The sequence below is a fragment of the Pteronotus mesoamericanus genome, unplaced genomic scaffold, assembly GCF_021234165.1.
Source record: "Pteronotus mesoamericanus isolate MK-2021 breed Mesoamerican mustached bat unplaced genomic scaffold, CSHL_Meso_final contig_130, whole genome shotgun sequence".
Lineage (NCBI taxonomy): Eukaryota > Metazoa > Chordata > Mammalia > Chiroptera > Mormoopidae > Pteronotus > Pteronotus mesoamericanus.
Window position 1 is genome coordinate 7,604,008 of NW_026555060.1, and position 20,128 is coordinate 7,624,135.

A 20,128-nucleotide genomic window follows, 5' to 3' on the forward strand; every position below is an offset into this window, starting at 1 on the left:
ATGGGGAAGTACTTTGGAAAATTATAAAATTATATATAAATGGAAGTTATTAATGCTATCAGGCAGTGTGCCTGGTTTTTATTAAACATGGTAAGGAATCATTATTTTTAGATGTCAAATTGCTTCACTTGGTATTGTGAAACACATAAAAGTTCATATTGTGTATCATTCATAGCATTTTCAAATATAAATACACTTCCTAGAAAGCAGTGTGTGTGCTCATGTGTAGCTAATATATAAAGCAACAAAATGTATGAGAGGCATAAACTCTAGTCTTATTGCATGTGTTGAATTTAACAATTTGATCTAAGAACTCCAGGACCATTAGCATAAAATTATATTTTAGGGGAAATCTAGCTGGAGAATCTGATCCATTTTATTTTTATCAGTTTAGAGTTTATCAATTTTATTAATGTCCAGCTTAAGATTATCACTTGAACAATGTTTTAAGGAGATGTTTATTTTATGAATTTTAAAATTACTCATTCATATATATATATATATGAATTCTGAATAAAAACAGTTAACAGGTGGGGGCAACTTGCTGCTTAAGATCCATATATTATTTTAAAACCACCCATCAGTTTTGTACTGGCCAGTCCTACATGTCTCTGCAAGATTTCAGAGGCTTATTTTTTATGTTAATTTTAAGAATCCTTTTAAGTAACCCCAAAACTGAGCCAGCACACCACTGAAATTATGAGATGGAGTATCTTCATTCCTAAGAACACACAAAAAAGTCCTCTGTCATTTTCTCAAGTTACACTCAACCTCTTATGATGTTGTTCAGCCCTCCTCCCTCTTTTCTTTTTTCTTCATCTTATTTCCCTTCCAATTCAAGGAGAAAGAAAAAAACCCTCCAAGGTTTGTCTGATGCCGAGAAATTCAGTTTTGTACAGCCACTACTTCATTAGCTTGGACGTGAGAGTCACTTCACATGTAAGAACGCAACTGAAGCTTTGAATGCACGACCTGCAAGAGCCGCTGTCCAGCACCGCCCCCGACCCCTGCCCCCACTGAGTTCAGTGCTTAGGCGAAAGCTGTCATTCTCTTTTGTTCACTACAAAGAGGAGCAGAGAAAAGGCAGGGTATTTTTCCAATTATCCAAGTACTTAAGCAACTAGAGTGTGAGGTTAATTTCCTGGTATTTCTCTTAATAGTTTTGTTATCAACTTTAACTGTTTTGAAATACAGTTTCTCTATATTATTAATTCCTGTGCTTTGAAAAATATATGTGTAATCTTACACCTAGAATTTTAAAAACAGACTTTCATTACTTCACACACGTCTCCCTGCTTCCATTTTTGCCTCCCGAACTTTACTCTCTACCCAGAAGCTAGAGTAATTGTTTTCCTTGTATAAAGCAGAACATGTCAATAGCCTGCTCAAATCCTCCCAGAGCTGGCTTCTATTACAGAGTACGATCTTCTCTCTTACCTGGCAGTCACAGCCTTACCCCACCTTCCTCTCCTACCACATACTCTCTCATCCACCCTCTGCAGTTCCCCATTCAACTTCCTGTTCTTACGGAATTCACTTTCTTTTTTTGTCTCAGGACCTAGGAATATGCTCTTCTCTCTTATCTGGAATTCTCAAGTCCTCAGAGGGACCGTCCCTGAACACCTCAACTGAAAATCCTTTTCTACTTAGTTTTTATCTCATCCTGCTTCATCTTCTTCCCAGTGCATATGTCATATTTATATACCTGAAACCTTATGAAAGAGAACATTTGTCTGGAAATCCCACTGTTTGTTTCCCTACTGAAGTGTAACATTCATGAAGGTCAAGTTTTTGTCCCTCTTCACTACTATTTCCCCAGCACCCAGAATGGTCCCATTTTAATAAATTATAACATAATGCTCCATGGGATTTTTGTCTCAGTTGCAGCAGAAGTCCCCAAAGTCAAGAATAATGTCATAAGGGTGACATGGTAATGTGCATTATGCTATGTCTTCTGGAAAGGACCCTGATATTGTGAAACTGGTTGTACTAGCATTAGCAGGTCACCTCCAACCAATGTGAAGGTAAAGCTGAAAAATCTAGAGCGACAACAGAACTCCCGGGTGGAGGTCAGAGCACAGAAATCTAAGCACGAGGTGCTTAGTCCCATAAAACAGGGTGGGGAGCAGGGGGAGTGGTAGTACTGTGGGCCAGATTATTCAAAATAGTACTCCTCCTGAATAAGGGACGGGAAAAAATGCAAATAGGAAGCAAGAATGACTAGTTCTAACTTTAAACACATGACATCTGTTTAAAATGGAGGGGAATATGTTTTAATTGAGGGACTGGAAAATAAATGTTCCCGTAATTCAAAGGGAATTTAAAGTATGACAAGCTCAGAAATATAACATCCAGACAATGTGAAATGATGTAAGATTTGAGGAGAGATGTTGAATGATCTATGATACACCGTTTTTTATGATCTCTTTAGTCTGCGACTGCCTCAAAATGTCAACCTGCTAATATTGCTTTCCTGCTTTAGACCTTCAAACACTTACTGAATGACTTCTTTTTATCCTTAAGATACCATCAAAAACAAGAGAACTTTCTGACCCTTTCCTACCCAATCCTGTCTCATTGGTTTTCACTCTTCCTGGATCTCTATTCTGTAATTCATATTTCTCAGTCCCCAGAGAGCCTCCGGCTTATTAATCCTAGGGCATGCTTTTCCACGCTCTACAACATTCTTCCTTCCTCCTCCCTTTATGTCCTTACCCTTCCAAGTTCTTGCTTTCAACAGTTTCTAAGACCCTAGAACCATTTAAATCCTCTTGTTATATTCAACCACTGCACTTACACATTTGAAATGCTCATTCTACTTCTTACCTATTTGCATTTTTTCTCTGCTAGAATGTAAGTTCAACTTATTCATTACCACTTCCTTAGTGATCCCCTTATTGCCTAACCCTTACTTAGTGGGCATTCAGTAATTATTTGTGGAATTTTCTGTTCTGGAATGTATGTTCTGGAATATATATCATACATGGAACCAAATATTTATATATAGAGTTCCTAATCATATTGCTTGGTTTCATATATTAGTGGTAAGACTGGAATCAATGACATCTATAAACACAGGGTATGCCATACGTAAATGCTGCATGATTTAGGACAAAAATAATTGAAACAATAACTTAAGAAGTGTTTATCAAGTTTTTTTATATATCTATTGCTGATGTTAGCATTAGAACATTAACAATTTTTGTCCTTTGTCTCTAGTGATATTTCAGTACCTGCTAAGTAGGTTTTCAGTATGACAGCAGGAGGTATCACAGGCACACATCTAGGTTAACTTCTGTGCTTATGCAGCTAGACCAGGTAAAAGCTCTAGAGGCAACAACAAAACTATCCATATGCTTTTCAACCTTGTTTATCATCTGGCAAAAATCTTCCAAGAATTTATCCTCTGGCATTTTTCCTTTGCTGAAAAAAATCCCAAGTAAAATATGAAGCAGTAGAATGGGAACAAATAGAATTGCTCCCAAACTAGAATCATTTTGAATCAGTTTGTGTGATGACACCACCTAAAGAATTTATGAAGGCAAGGATTTAATGGAGAAAGTTGAACTCAACTTGTATATTTTCTTGTGGTATCAGATACAAGGAAAATATATAACAAAAGGAAAATTACGTAACTTCTGGGGTAGGCTAAATGACATCACCCACACAAGATGTCTATGTCTTCATCCCCAGAACCGGTGATTGTGACTCTACGTGGAAAAAGGGGACTCTGCGGAATGATTAAGGATTTGAGATGAGTTTATCTCAGATTATCCAAGTGGCCCCAGTGCAATCACAATGGTCAGTATCAGAGGGAGGAAGGAGATCAGAGAGAAAAGAGGGGATGTGGTGACTGAAGACGGAAGAAAGGGCCAAACAAGGAGTACAGGCAGCCACTAGAAGATGAAAAAAGCAAGGAAACAAATTTTCCTGTCACAGACTCCGAAAGAAACCAGCCCAAAATTAAGGCTCCAACCGTAATTTTTTAGCTCAATGAAACTGATTTTCAGTTTCTGACCTCCAGACCTGTAAAACAATTTTGTGTTCTTCTAGGCCACCAAGTTTGTGGTAATTTCTTGTAGGAGCAATAGAAATATAATACAACTTTCTCAATTTAATTGATATTGTGTTTTTTTCAAAGTTAGATATTATAAACTTGTGTAGTAATGACCTTGGGTTAAGGTTTATTGGACTACTATTTGAAACGTTGAGAAAAATTTTTTTTTAAAACAGAATAATTTGCCTTCCATTTTATCTGTGATTTTAAAAGAATAATTTGAGCCCTGACTAGTGTGGCACAGTTGGCTGGGCATCATTCCTCAAAATGGAAGGTCAAAGGGTGGTTACTGGTCAGGGCACATGCCCGGGTTGGACGTTCAGTTCCCGGTCAGGGCACAGATGAGAGGCAGCAGATCAATGTCTCTTTCTCACATCAATGTTTCTCTCCCTTTCTCCCTCCCTTCCCCTCTCTCTAAAAATAAATAAAATTCTTTTAAAAAATAATTTGAGAAATATACTACTTTTACTCTACCAGCTCAATAGACTTAGTCATTTTAAAATTACTTCTGAATTTGCCATTACCATTTTGAATTAGAATTTTTAAAATCATTGCTATAAGTACCTCATTTCAGTACTTTCTGGGTGGTGACAGGAACACAGAGAAAATGAACAATTGTTAATGCCATGATAATTTTCTTTTGTTTTTAGCGCTGTGCCATATTAATCTCCTCACACCAATCAATATCCTTGAAGAAGAGAAAAACTACTTTGAATATTCCAGGGTATAATTTAGTCTTTGATATCCTTTTAAAAAATTATTTAAAATCCTTTCAAACTTTCCGAAATATCTAGATCCCTATGAAGAATCCCAAGATGTTAATTACAAAAGTCCTGGAACTTTCTCCTATTTTTTTTTAAACATTAAGAATTTGTTGAAGATTTTTTACACTTGAACATATTGTTTAAAATATAATCTTTCTTTCTATGTGACAGCCTCACACAAACAAAGTATTTAAAGAAGATGAAGATCTGTCATTGCTCTGTTTAATTAACAGGCTTTTAGAATTAAAGAATGTTAAAAAATAACTCAAAAAAAACACGTTAAGAGTGATAATGATAATTGTCTCACTTCACATCAGAATTTCGACTAGTAAAAATTCCATTTACAGGTGTCATCTGCTGTAAGTAGTCAATCTTATTATATATTGTCAGTTTTTCTTTCCCCAATGACATATACAAATCAGATGGTGGAGTACAAATGCATGCTGAGAGGTTCAGATTTGCTTTCAATTTAGTACATGATGTAACAATTTGCTTTTTCTATCATCTATGACTTTGGAAGCTCTCAGTTCTTTTGTTCAGCATCTAAATCATTTAAAATCACCTTGTCTTTTAGTGCATAAAGGCAACACATATCTTTTTGTTAAACTACATTCTAGATTAACTCTATCAAACTGAAATCTACTTAATTGTACATATTAATGTTTTATAATTTATTTTGGATTATCCATTGACACAACCTTGCAAATATAATTCATCTAAGATACAAATACCTTTACAATAATTTGGAGACTATGTTAAGAATCTTTTTTCCCCTAATTCTTGCTTTCACACTTTTCCTTCTACAACATGATGATGGCAACTTTGTGACAGGTTAGCAATTCTAACAAACTATATGTCTTAAGCTGTGATCAAATTACTTAATAAAATGTTCTCCATTGAATATTTCCTATGGGAAGCATAGGCATAGTGACTGTAAATTACTATTTTTCCCAATTTTGACTAAGAAAAAAGGGATTGAATGATTTAATTCTGCAGGATAGAACGTACCTCGCCCATTAAAGCTGGTGAGATATACCTTATGTAGTAATTTCTGTACATTTGTATATATGCCTTTGAGACACCTGCTAAGACTGTGAAGTCAGATCAAAATATATTCATTTATTTCTCAATATTTTACTCATCTTTTGAGAGATTTCATCAGATGTAACTTTATTATCAGTTGCCTCTGACAAATTCTAGTTACAAGAAATTGAAGAATTATTATGGGTTGTTATAAAATTATGGACTGTATGGTTTAATGTAATTTTTGTAACTAAATGGCAATTTACAGAGCTAATATTACCTTGCTTTAAAAATAAAGCAAGTCATTAAGAATACGAGATACATAAATGCAAAAACCTCTAATATGACTGTTTTCACTGGTATGCCACCAGAGCTGGAATGAATTAGATGTCTTCATCTCCAGCCTCTGGTTGGAAGCTGGTTTTTTCCATCTTTGTCGGCTAGTTGTGGCGAGGGTTAGGCCCTCTGTCATCAGATTCTTTCACACATGCACATGCACACACACGCTCACTTTACCTTAATATAGTCCTTGCGAAGCAATCTGAACAAGCGCCTTTTAATATAAATTTGAATGTTATGTTGTGTACTTTCTTATGAGCATTTTCTTCCGGTAGAAGAGAAAAAAAAACCCCACCAGGATTGCAACATTACGAGAGAAAAGAATTTTTTGTTCCTTTTATCAAATTCACTAAATTAGATCCTAGTAGGTATAGAGATATATTCAAATTAAGCTGTTCTCAGAAATATGCCAAGTAACATATTAATCTAACTCTGAGGCTACAATATATGACTATGTTCACTTCATCACCTGCAAACTGACAATACTCTCCAGCCCGACCTGCAAGTTTCTTTCCTTAAATATACAACAAATGTACCAGAATTGTTCTATGATTCTAGATTATGGATTTCCATTCATATTAAAATAAAGAATGTATGCATTTCTTCCTGTGCATATATATCTGCCAGAAAATGTCCAGTAGCAGTTAAACACTAATAAATTTCCTACCATAAAGTGATGCTGTACAAAATGTAGTAGCAGTTAACCACATGCTTTATGATGAAAAAACACTTGCTTTACAATACTTGTTAAAGTGATCTAATTCTATTTTGCCCTTTTAAAATTAAATAATATATATAAGATGATCAATCAAAAATATTTTAGGCACTTTGTTGGGCATAATATTGTTTGAGTTTTTTAAATAAACTAAATAAATTGCCTCTGAGCAGTAAATAATGGTCACTGATATTTAGATAAAGTTATTAAATTCAGCAAGACACGAGATCTTATACTCAGGAAAGATTTATTTGAAAAACAAATATTGCATAATTTATGATTTAAAGTGATTAGAATCAAGTTCAAGGGAAATATAAGCAAATCATTTTTTCTCTAATGATTTGAAGTATAGGAGGTTTAAACCTTATATATTTTTGTCAAAATAGTAATTATCCGCAGTGACAGATGCTGCTCCCTACTTAATGGAGGGTCTCAAATTTTACTCTGCATCTCATTGGGAAAGAAATATCAAATTTTAAAATAGAATTAAGTTGGGGAAAGGCATCAGTGCTGCAACTCTTAGCACCAAATGTTTTTTCTTGGAGCACCAAATGCTTTAAGGAAAACATTCCAAGTATCAAAGTTTTCAGATAGATAAATATTTATGGATCAAATCCATAAAGAACAGACATTGTTATGAAATATATATAGATGCCTTCAAAACTTTCTTTCCAGGCAGAGTAGACACATAAGTTAGAAGTCATTTCCCACTTAATTGTTTTTGCAACCTTATGCAACACAAATGGATTATGGATGAAGACTTACTCTTTTATTCACAGAAATTTTGACTGATATTATGTCCAAAAAATTAAGCAGGAATTATTTCTGTATAAAATATAAAACATTATTGAAACTACAGAAATGGCTTTATTCTCCTGGTTGAAAGTAGAGGTTTTCAATTTAGTGAGAGAAGAGTATTCTTTAAAGCAAAGTCCTCTCACTTGCTAGTTAGCCTAATCAGAGAAAATCAAAACAGAGACCTGATTCTCATTTTTCAGTGCAATGAATGTCCATCTGTCTTTGAACGTTACGAATGGTACTTTTTTAGACTACATACAGACCATTGCCTCTGTTTTCACTGAGAGCTCTTCACCTCTTCCCAGTGGTATTAGAACTAGAAATTCATATGAATAATAGTCCACGGAAAGCTAGTTTGTCATTTAGAGGCAGAAGTCTACTTACATTGCTCACATAGCAAAATGTAAGTGTCATACAAATGACATATGATAGTAGAGAAATTCAAAGTAACTATCAAAGAAATAGTCTTAGCTTCTAAGCATCCCCAATGCTCATAAATGCCATTTAGGGATGTACAGTGATCAGAAATGAAGTGCCAATTTCAGAAAATTAGGATAGGCCTGACCCAGATGCAAATGTAAAACAAAGGTCTACAGGAACTCATTGGGTGTGTATTTGGCTTCCAATTCACACTTGCCACATGGATAATTATTGCCAATTGCATCACTGATGAATGTAATGGACATTTTGGAACTCAATATAATTGTGTCCCAGAAACTAACCAGGATAATGATATACTCAACAAATAAGGTTTGAGTTTATGTAGGCTTAAAGAAAATGGTAGCAGAGGCACAAGTAAAAATTTTATTTATGAATATGTAGACTCATGACTTTGGATCCAGCCAGCCAGTGACATAAATAAACTTGAGCCAAAGATTTAAGCAAGTAGATATACATGTGTGTAAATATATATATATATATAGTGTGTGTGTGTGTGTATGTGTGTGTGTGTGTGTGTGTGTGAGAGAGTAAGGCTTCCTGGAACAGTGCCACAGATCTGGACACCAACCAACAGAATCACTCCCGTCCTTTGAAATTTCCATTACGAGCACAACGGGGATAATTATACTGGGTCGCTCCAAATCGCTCTTTTCCATCTTGTGCACTCCTATGCCCACCAAACATGAAATGTTCGCCTTCTCCCTTCCAAAGTGATGGTGGTTGAACTTATTTTTAGTGTCATTTGATAAGCCTTTGTGCTCGCAGAGAGACATCCCACTGACCCAGCCACTGGTCATTGTCTATACCAGTTCACATCAAAGCAGGCACACTTTGTCAGGTTTCGAGTCAAATATCCATTTCCCATCTGAAATACAGTATCGAAAGTGACTAGATCATTTGAGCTTTTCTCTTCAGCTGCTGCCTTCTCCCTCCCCACAGTGTTTCCGCTCACGCTAACATAATTTGGCACCATGGACATGACACGATGGTGGTTTTTCTAAAAAATTAGAAAACATACATTTTCGATGTTTTGTAGTGGCTGATCCTCCTGAAAATTTAATTTTTAAATTGATGAGTGGAGGTCTTTTCTTCTCTACTGAATCATATCCAAGGTATAAAGTGCTCCCTCAAAATCCAAGTAATGCGCATACAGTAATAGGTCATTCAATGTCAAAAGGCATAAAAAAGATGAGCAAAATCTTCACAGGCTGCTGCTTGCTGTTGCCTTTAATTATATTAATTAAACTTTGAAATTTTCATGCAAAGAGAGTTGCTAGCTTGTGATGCTGAAGAGCCCTTGGAGACTTGGAGAAAGAAAAACCCTGAGCGGAAGCTTTGTGGTTAGTGCTTCCTTTAAATTAAAAGCAAACAAAACTCTTAGGTGTGTTTATAGACATTAACGCTTTATGCACTACTAAAACCTAAACACAGAAAAAGGGGTAAATCTACCAATCACAGGGACAAATTCTCAAATCATGAGTCTCTCACACTCCACTGAAGATCTCTGGTTAGAGGGTGTCTTCCTGTGGAATAACACTCCATTAATTTTCTTCTTTTCCCAAGTACATAATGAAATAAAGGTGTCTTCAAAAACTAAAAGGCAAAATCTTGCTTGCGACCAATACCTTGAGGCATCCTGTCTATATTTTGTCATGCGTGTGCACTTCTCAGTGTTAGAATGACAAGGTTTTCCAGGCAGAAGCTTCCCGTAAGGCACGTTGTGGGAGCACTTGGAAGGGTTTTGTAATCTGACAGAGCTGTAAGGCAACGGACTCCTTTATTTGATTGTCCTGGTGGGAAACTTCAAACTCTGCCTGTGGATACACAATCTTGCCTTGTAAAAACACAAGTGCCAAGTTTCCATGTTAAACATTCCTTTCTTCATTAAAGACCCAGTGGTTATACATGGTTCCCATTTTGATATCTTCATGCTGTTGTCTTTCATTCTTTTCCCTTTTCTACATATACATGCAAACTTTCTTCTATTAGCCATAGCATGTAGATCAATGTTCCTCTTTATTTTCAATGCTGTGATCATGAGCAACCACTGTTTCATCAACTCCTGTGTAGATGGCAAAACAACTCTTTGAAAAATGTCTGGTGTAAGCAAAGCAGAGGGCAGAGAAAACATTTCCAGACTGAGAGAATGAAGCTGCTCTTCCAAAAACTTCTAAAATGCACTTTTGTTTCTCATTTTGTTGGAAATCAGCAGTGTGGATAGGTACCACCTTCATACCTTCTTGGTCTTCTTCCTTTCTTTTACTGAGATGGAACTCGGGAGAAGTTTATGCACCGGCCCTAGAAAAGAAACAAATCCTTACTGATTATTAAAGTAATTTTAAAAAAGCATAAGAACAACTATTTTTCCTACCATAATATAATAAACAATCATCCAAGGTAAGGTCAATGTTAAGATGAAACATGAAGTCATAATTTTTTTTTCCTCAAAAAGCAAGATGGCTCATCGTGGTATTTTCCATAGTGACTTCATCTACACAATGATATGGTAAAATTGAAAAAATTCTATGGAAAAGAGAAATATTTTATTGCTATGTAAAGTATAGTGTTACTATCCTATAATAAAAATATGAAAGCCATAACTTTGTATCTTTCTTTCTATAATGAATTAAAATGAAAGTATTCCTTCCAGCAATCTGATGCTTCTAAAGCTGATACAAAGTTGTATATCTAAAAATGTATACATGAAGAGGGCATTTAAAGTAAGAGATGCCATCTCTTTGGGATTCTCCTTTATAAAAAGGTTTTTGCCACGGACTTATTAGGGATCCTATCCCTTGTTGTTGACCAGTCCTCACAATGCACACCACATTCTGTGTTCTCTCTTAAAGGGGGGGAATACTTGTTTGCATTGCCCATTTCCAAAGAGACTTGACCATTCCCATTCCTTAGCAATTCAGTGAAGGCTGTGGAGACACATTGTTTCATATGTAGTTATAAATAACCTAAAATTTATTTGTAAACTAAGATTTCAATTAGTGATAAAGGGTCCCCCCACCCTTCCCTCTGCTTGATATGACACTGCTAAAATACACTGTGCTTCATACATCATGTCCAGAGTCCTCAACAGGTAAAAAGCTAGCATGCTGCTTTGTACTTAAGGTCAGTATTATTACACTATTGAGATTTTTCATTTTTCTCATAATACCTGCTTTCTAATTTCAGATACTAGCACTTCTCTTTATTTCCCTCTAAATGTGAGCAATATGTTCTCTTAAATACATGGTAATTTTCAAAAGAAACAACAAACATTGTTAGAGAAGAAAATCTGAAACATAAAAACAGGATTTTAGTCCATTTTCCTTTCAGAAATGACTAGTCAATAAATTTGGAAATTTTAGAAACGAATGAACAGAAAAGCATAAAAGCAAATAGTTTTCATTAGCTTTGTGACTAAAAGGCAAACATTCATCAAATTATCTGTCCTCTAAATAATTTTGGAAGCAACATTGTTACTATAATTGTCAACTTTATTACTTAATTTGTGCCTACTTTCTACAAATAATATCTGTGCAAAAGGAACTGGGAGAAAAGTATAGAGAAGAGCACCTTAGAGTGAGGTCAATATTTGTTGGTAAATGCAATGGCCATAGCCCATGTTCTCATACTGTATTTTTGTGTAATCTAGAATCTTCGAATAAGATCTGTAGAATGAATACTAAGTGAAAATACACTCTTCTGCAGATTAGCTATTTGACACTAAATGACAAAAAAAAGTTAAAGATATTTTCATGACATATCCTTTTCTAAACTTTATTTTTCAAGGGAGGGAAGCAGAAACATGTCATAGTTAATAAATATTTGATCAAAGCAATAAAGCAGTGTTTCTAAGTCACAACAGTGTAACTAGATATGCAAGAAGTAATGGAAAATGACTATGAAATTACAACAGTGATAAAAATTAAAAAATATTACTTTCTGGCAATTTTCCAGAAACAAATATATGAGAAATTATAGCAGCAACAATATGAATTAATGACATATTTTTCTTGTGTATTTATGAACCAAAAAAGTAATTTTCTCTCTTTTGAAAATTTTAAGCAAAGAAGTTCTCAAGAATTTCTACTTTTACTTGAGTTTCATCACTAATTAACGAGGTATAGATGTAAGATTCCTTTTATGACCACTTCTGTCACCAGATTAATCTTGGTGACTCTGATTCATTTACTTTAAGTAATTGGATAGTTTAAAAAGTAAGATTCATAGTTCACCTGAATTTTCAAAACTACTTCAACACCTAAATTATTCCAGACCTAAATTCTTTTCTGTTTCCTTTGGTGTGGTTTAATTAAAGACACCGAAACTCAAATGAAGAAAACCCTATCGATTTTGACTCTGAGGTCCTTACTTCAATTCTTCCAAAGCTGAAGATTAAGTATTGGTTATCAGCTGCCAAATGTCTACTGATTCAAGTACCGAAAAACTCCTGTGAAACGCAGTATACACCTGTGTTTTAGTACAAACTTACTACCAAAAACAATCAAATGTCTTCTTCCTTCCTAATCATGAACTTAACGCTTTCGCTTTGATCAAGAGCTGATAACTTCTGATGTACTTTCATTTTACACAAATTAAAAAGTTGGTAACTTGGAGGAGTTCTGTTAGGCATTGCCTAAGTCTCCAGTTGTGGGGCTCCTTTACCCCAAGAGCCCCATTGCATGTCCCTTGCAGCCAAATACAACATTCCTCTCTGACACTCTGTGACCATGGGCAACATTTAATGACTGTGTGCTTCAGTTTCTTCATCAGTAAAATGATGATTAAAAATTGTACCTATTCTCAGGATTGTTATAAAGATTAAATGTTAGTATAGATAAAGCACTTAGTCTGGCATGTAATGTACTCTCAGTGAAAAAATAGGTGCTTATTATCCATCTCCCCTCTAAGTGTTACTGCACAGTGCCTAACATGGAGCAGAATTGTAATAAATCACTTAGAAACAAATGAATGAATGAATGATGAATGTATAAATGAATGAATACTAAATGACTAGACCTCCACTGGGGGAGAAGCCAGGCCTCAAAAATGCAAATATAGAATGAGCATGAATTTGAGAGTGAAAAATAGGATTACAAAGGAGAAGAGTACAATGGTGGAAAAGGAGAGAATATGGAGAAACAGAAGAGAGTAGCAATAAGGAGAAAAGTCATAAGGATATAATCAAGAAAAAAAGAAACTATTGGCTAGAAGGAAAATTTTATTCGGTATTCTACCAGGCTTCTCACTCCCAGGGGATTATTTCATGCTAGCTGTTCACATCAATTTCCTGGGATATGCTAAAATCAAGGCAATACACGCTGGTTCTAAGTGACTGTGATTAGGTGTCTGTGGCCCTTCAAATATTGCGCAATACTATCTTATAAAACCCACTGACATAATGCTCATTATGTTCAAGGTCAAGAATGTTAGGGCTACCACTGATATGGCGAACAGTCTATGCCAGAACAATGCAGGGCAATTTTATTTGCAAGAAATGGGATATGACAAGGGTTACAAGACTTCATATCCTCATGCTTGCAATGCCTACACAATAAAGGTATGTCATCTGGGTAACAAGTAAAGCAATATAAAATAGCCAGAACATACAATTTATTAAAGAATAGTACAGAATAAAAAGTAGTAGTAGTTGCTAGTGTTCATTTTTCTGAGAATATTTTACTTTAATGATGAATAGTATGAGTGCTGAAAAAATTTTAAGAAGTTAATTAAATGGCTTAATAAAAAGTATTCATTTTTACCTAAATATAAAGAAATATACACAAACCTACATTTATAATTTTAATACCTCATTCTCCAAATAGATGTTAATACTGGTATTAGGTAAAAGGACTATATAGTCTTTTGAATAAACCACTAAAATTGTAACATATTAAAATAGACGAACACAAGATTTCTGCTAGGAAGAGTTTTAAAACAAATGAGTAATATTATGCTTTTACGTTTTACAAAATAAATTTTAAAATTTGAACTCCAGTGGCATAAGTATGTATGGAATAATATCACATATGATATTATACTATAAATTAGAATCATTAATGTGAAGAAATAATATGAAGTTAATTTTTTAAATTTTTAAATCAATACTTTTTCTAAATTTTCTTGACATAAAATCATACATCTAAATGATAGGCAAAATCAGAGTATACTGTTGTTGTGAGGCTTTAGACAACACAATACTATGTTTTTCAATTAGACAAGCAATACAACCAATACGAATTTAATATGTTTTATAAGTCATTAGATCATAAACAGCAATAATAATGATATATAGTCACTATAAACTTGAATTCAACTAGTATCTGAGAACTGCATTCATTTGAAAATGAACTATAAATGGATAACATTCTTTTGTCTTGGCAATACAACATTCCTTGGAGGCAATGAAATAATTGTTAAACCATTCATTTTGTGTGACACAGGAGATTATGAGTAAAATTTCTTAATATTTCAAGAAATTAAGGATTATGCAGAACAGACAGAATTTAACTCCTGGCTTTCAAGCATAGCCAGGAGTTAAAGTAAGTTAATTTCAAATTATGATTATTTAGATATTGACTGACTAGGTTATAGTTTATCCTCCTAGTACATTAAATAATCAATTAGACAAATTAACTGTAAACGAGATTACTATGGGCATGTTTACCAATATAAAAATGTTTGTAACATTAGAAATGCATTTATAAATATTAAAATTTGACATCATTATATTATGATCTTGATATGACATTTTATCTAATTAAAAAATATGGTTTGAAAGAAATAAAACTTCCCCCTTTTAAGGCATGCTGTTTTATACAACCTTATTTTAATCACATTACCTAATTAGTGAGCTTCCATGGCAAGAAAAGACTTCCATGTATTGCTAGTGGAAGTATAAATTGGCAAAAACTACATAGTAAGCAGTGTACATAGTAATATTTTTTTAAAGCTTACATTCCTTGCCTCAGTAATTTCATGTCAGGATTTAGCCCAATAAGATATCTAGACAAAGATTTTAAAATATTTACCATAGAATTTTTAACAACAATAAAAATATAATCATCCAATTTATATTTATTCCTATGCAACAATCAGAGAATAAATAAATTTTGATTCATCTAATATCATGTAGCCATTAAAATGGAAAATTAAAAATGTAGGCAAATGGTAAGTGAAAAAATTCCCAATACTGGAAATTTATCTGAAAAAACCTGAAATACTAATTCAAAAGAATGTAAGTGCCCCTATGTTCATTGCAGTGTTATTTATAATAGCCTAGATTTGGAAGCAGCCCAAGTGTCCATCAGTAGATGAGTGGACAAAACAACTATCGTATATTTACACAATGGAATACTACTTGGGTGTAAATAAAGAAGAAAATTCTACTCTTTGTGACAGCACTGATGGACTTGAAGAACATTATGCTAAGTGAAATAAGCCAGTCAGAGAAAGACAAATACCACATGATTTCACTTATATGTGGGATCTAATGAACAAACTGAGCTAACAAGCACTGTAGAGGCAGACTCATAGATAAGAGAGCAGGCTGGCAGTTCTAGAGGAGGGGAGGAGTTTGGGGGTTGAGGGACTGAGCAAAAAAGAGAGAGGACTCATGGACATGGACAACAGTGTGGTGATTGTGGAGGGAAGGGGGTTGGCCGGAGGTAGAAGGGGATAAGGGGCATAAGTGGTAATGGAAAAAATACAATAAAGAAAGGAATTCTTGCCCCTTGGCTCAACTGATGGCCTCTTCCAAAGCCACACAAAATATAAAAATTAAAATTAGAAAAGTAAAATCAATTGCTACCCTTAGTGTACATTTTCTGGTATAGATATATATTGACTTTGGCCCATGATTTTTTCTCTCTTTTTATTCTGAATTTTTACTGTATATTTTTTTCAGGACTTATTTAAAAGTAGACTAGGTACAAGTAAATGTAAATTAGTATTTATTTCTTCCTTAATTATTTTTTAAAGATTTTTTACTTATTTATTTTTAGAGAGAGGGGAAGGGAAGGAGAAAGAGAGGGAGAGAAACATCAATATGAGAAAGAAACATTGATCCACTGCCTCTCATACTCACCCCAACCAGGATCCAAACCCGCAACCCAGGCATGTGCCCTGACCAGGAATTGAACTGGTGACCTTTCACGTTGTGGGATGATGCCCACCCAACTGAGCCACACAGGTCAGGCTATTCCTCATAAATCTCCAAACTCATCTAAACCTCTAAAAACCTCCAATGACTATATTACCTCAACTTCTACATTACACAAACAGATCATATCATGTTGATTTCCTTTCTCTATTGCCTTTTCTAATTCTAGTGGGACTTAAAGTACCTTGCAGATAGCTGAGTTCAAATAATGATCAAACTGAACTTAACCCAAACTAAGTTAACATAGGTAATGAATATGAACTTGAGGTTTATACATGCAAGCATGTTCAAACTACTGTTCTTAAAATCCCTAAAGTTCTTTTACATGAATAAATCCCCCTAGGTCTGAAGACTGAACGCTTAACTTCATTTTCTTAAGTTGCTAGGAAAAATAAGCACAGTATTATTCTTTATAAACTAGAAATGTATTAACATCCCAATTCACCTCTTAAAGCAGAGCTCCATGCAGAAGCTTTACTCCATTCCCCACTTTCCCTCAGTATAAAAAGGAACAGAATGTACCAAGGGTAGATTACCAACAAAACTTTGGTCATAACAAAGGTTAAATTCACAACCTGAAGGTTTAACGTCACTTAAGTGATTTTCGGGCCATAACAAGTATCTATTAGAGTAAGAAGTTCATCAGCATTTCTTCAGAAACCACTGTTGATGCAATACCTTCTCTTGGGTCTCATAATGTAAGTAGGAATTAGAAGTTGATGCCCAAAATACAACTGTCTGGTGCTGTTACTGCCCTACAGTTAACTAAACAAAGAGATAAAAACAAGACAACAGTAGGAATGGACATATTTGGTTAAGAATATAGACCCCAGATCTATTGTAATATTTGAAAATTGATTTCACCCATTCCTTTTCACTGTAGCCAGTAAGAGTGGCATTACCCAGAGAAAGTGTCGTGTTTCCCATCTCCTCAGCATTAAAATTCTGCTGGCATTAACACTTGCAAGCTCCTTTACTAGCTATCTGTGCAGGATATATTTCACTGCTAAAAACTTTATAGTATTATGCTCACCTCATAAATATCCATTGACAAGCTGAAGCATACAACTGCAGTTTCGTTTAGACTTTTCAAACATAGATAGAGGATTTATTTATATTCTCACCTCAGGAAGAGTTTACTAAACCTTCATGCTCTGTGCAATAGTAAATAATGATTCAAATTTAAAATTGTATACAAAGCACAGATACAAAAGAAATACACATAAGATAATTTAAGAGGTCCAGGAAAACCCAAATATCAGGAACAAATGACAACTTGAGGACACAACAGGCTCTTTGAATAGATATTTTTTTGTAGCTACTGAAGAAAGAGCACATACTATCACCTTTCTCTCTCATATATATAATATGACAATCTATCAGTATATCTGAGATATACATAGATTTATATATAAATTATTATGTATAATATGAGAGAATCTGTGCTATCCTCTGCTAAAAATAAATCTGCAAGATTTTTAGCTGAAGGGTAAATTTCATATACTCTTTTCTAACAAAGTCCAATATATAAACATCCCATTTTTACGATGGAGACCACATACCATATGGGTATTTAGAAGATATTATGAAGGAAAATGCTGAATTTGCCTGACAATTAACTTTCAATTGTTTTCCTCTTTGTTCTGTTATGACACCTGCAAAATTTTAGTAACTCTGCACATACCATTAACATTTATTTTGCATACATTCAAGTCTCTTAGTTTTTCTTGAAATTCAGGCAAATAATTGGATGTTAAACACATAACCCATACATCATAATAATAATATGTAAAATTGACCTAATTTATGACTTTCAAATTATATATACATATATATGGGGAGATAAAGTTAGAGTTAGAATTCTCCAGAAGCCAGTGGAGACAATGCCTTCTCTTGGGCTTCATGGTAAGTTGTAATGAAAAATAGGTGTCCAAAAGGGATATATATATGTAAAATCAGAAAAGAATTCCATATAAATATTTAGTTGGTTAACATTTTTTTGTTTGGGTACTTCATAGGCAATATAGGAATAATTTTCCTCTTCCTTATCTTAGAGTACTAATTATGTCTAGGTTTTTGAACCAATAGTTAAACTATTTAAAAATACAACTTAAGGCAATAGAAAAAAGAGAAAATAAGTTTTGCACATGCACACTGTAGCATTACTGGTAGTAATAAAAGGTTGAAAACAACCTAAATACCTATAAGTAGGGATAAAATTAATAATCTATAAAAACCAGATAGATAATAAATAATATGTAGCTGTCGAAACAAGTGAGGAAAATCTGTATACATTATTGTGAAGTGATGATCATGGTTTATTAGGGGAAACAATCAAGGTGCATATAGTATACACATGATGCTATATTTTATATTACAAAAAGGAAAACAGACTAGAATTAATATGTTCTTATATTTTCAAAGAGAAAAAAAATTTGTTCTGAAAACAAAATTAGTGAAGTAGATGAGGATATAAATAAGATATCTTTGAATAGATCTTGTTATAGGCTATCAAATGAAACCATGTAAATATTTTACATTTTTAAAAAAGTTATGTAATAAAAGAAATCCATACAAACTAAAATTAGCCTTTTCTAAGTCCAAGGCGGAGCCCTGCCAAAAGCAAAGGAAATGGAAGGAAAGCTGAAAGAGATCCCTTCATAGCACATCAGGTTTTCCTTGGGATCAAGGAAGTAGTCCACTGAAGTCTGGGAGAAATACAGGAGAGAGATATTCTGGGAGAATATGTCCTTCTTTAAAGATACATGGGGCCTTCCCCAAGGGAAAGAGAACAGTTCACTGAGAGTTTGGACATGGCAAGAGTAATGAGAAAAATAGCCCTGAGGTAACAGCCTTTTGAAATCTGGGAGCAGGAGAAATGAGAAAGATTTCTCTACAGCTCATGGGGACTTTAGAGGTTGTAAGGAATTGGCAGTGTAAGGCTATAGGCAGGAATCAATATAGAAATAGGTATCTCAATGTACGAAAAGTGGTGGGGGCCAGTGGGACAGTGGGTCAGAATCCTAAAAATAAAGAGAATTTGGCTGCAACCCAAGAAGCTCACAGTTGACACAGAGAGAGAGAGAGCAAGCGAGAGGGTGCTTTGCTGAAGTGAAATCAATAAGTCTACTCTCAAAATTCTGACAGTAATGAACAAAAATAACTAAGATGGTAAGGTACCAAAAACTAGTCCAACTGCAGATGAGCAGCATGATAGAGGAAGAGGTATATATATATTTTAGAAGTAAATACTGTCTAAATTAGTTCTAATTTTTATGTATGATGTCTACCATAAAAACCACAAATTATGGTGTACACAAACAAGAAAATATGAGCCAAAATCTATGGAAAACATGATTAGGTAAATCTACAGTTAATAGACAAGAACTTTAAAATAACTATGATAGAAATATTTAAAGTTCTAGTGATAAAAAGGTATAACACACATAAAATATGGTGAATTTCAGCAGGAATATAAAAATTATAAATTAGAACAAAAAGAAAAAGGATAGAGAGGAAAAATGCAAAATCAGAAATAATTTTTTGTATTCATGTGAAATAGACTGAATATAGCAGAAGAAAAACCTATTAAACTTGAAGGTAGCAGTATAACTACTCAAATTCAAACTGTTCAAAAACAAAGAGGAAAAATAAATACCTAAGGAGCTGAAATTTATGGGACAATACATAATAGTCTGTTATATGAGTAATTGATGTCCCAGAAGGAGAAAAGAAATAATAAGGCAGAAGAAAAATGGAAATAATTGTGACCAAGAACTTCCCAGGATTGATAAAAGGCATAAAACTACAGATCAAAGAAACTTAGTGACCCTCAA

At 34.0% G+C, this 20,128-nt stretch overlaps 1 protein-coding gene across 2 annotated transcripts in view; it reads right to left on the reverse strand.

The window, feature by feature from the left end:
* Window positions 1-7,139: 7,139 nt before the first annotated feature.
* ANTXR2 (ANTXR cell adhesion molecule 2) overlaps window positions 7,140-20,128 on the reverse strand; it is a 149,192-nt gene continuing 136,203 nt past the window's right edge. For both annotated transcript variants that reach the window (XM_054591981.1, XM_054591971.1), the window contains one exon: window positions 7,140-10,435. In XM_054591981.1, coding sequence (XP_054447956.1) covers window positions 10,397-10,435 — 39 coding nt within the window. In that variant the 3' untranslated portion in view covers window positions 7,140-10,396. The remainder of the gene's footprint in view (window positions 10,436-20,128) is intronic.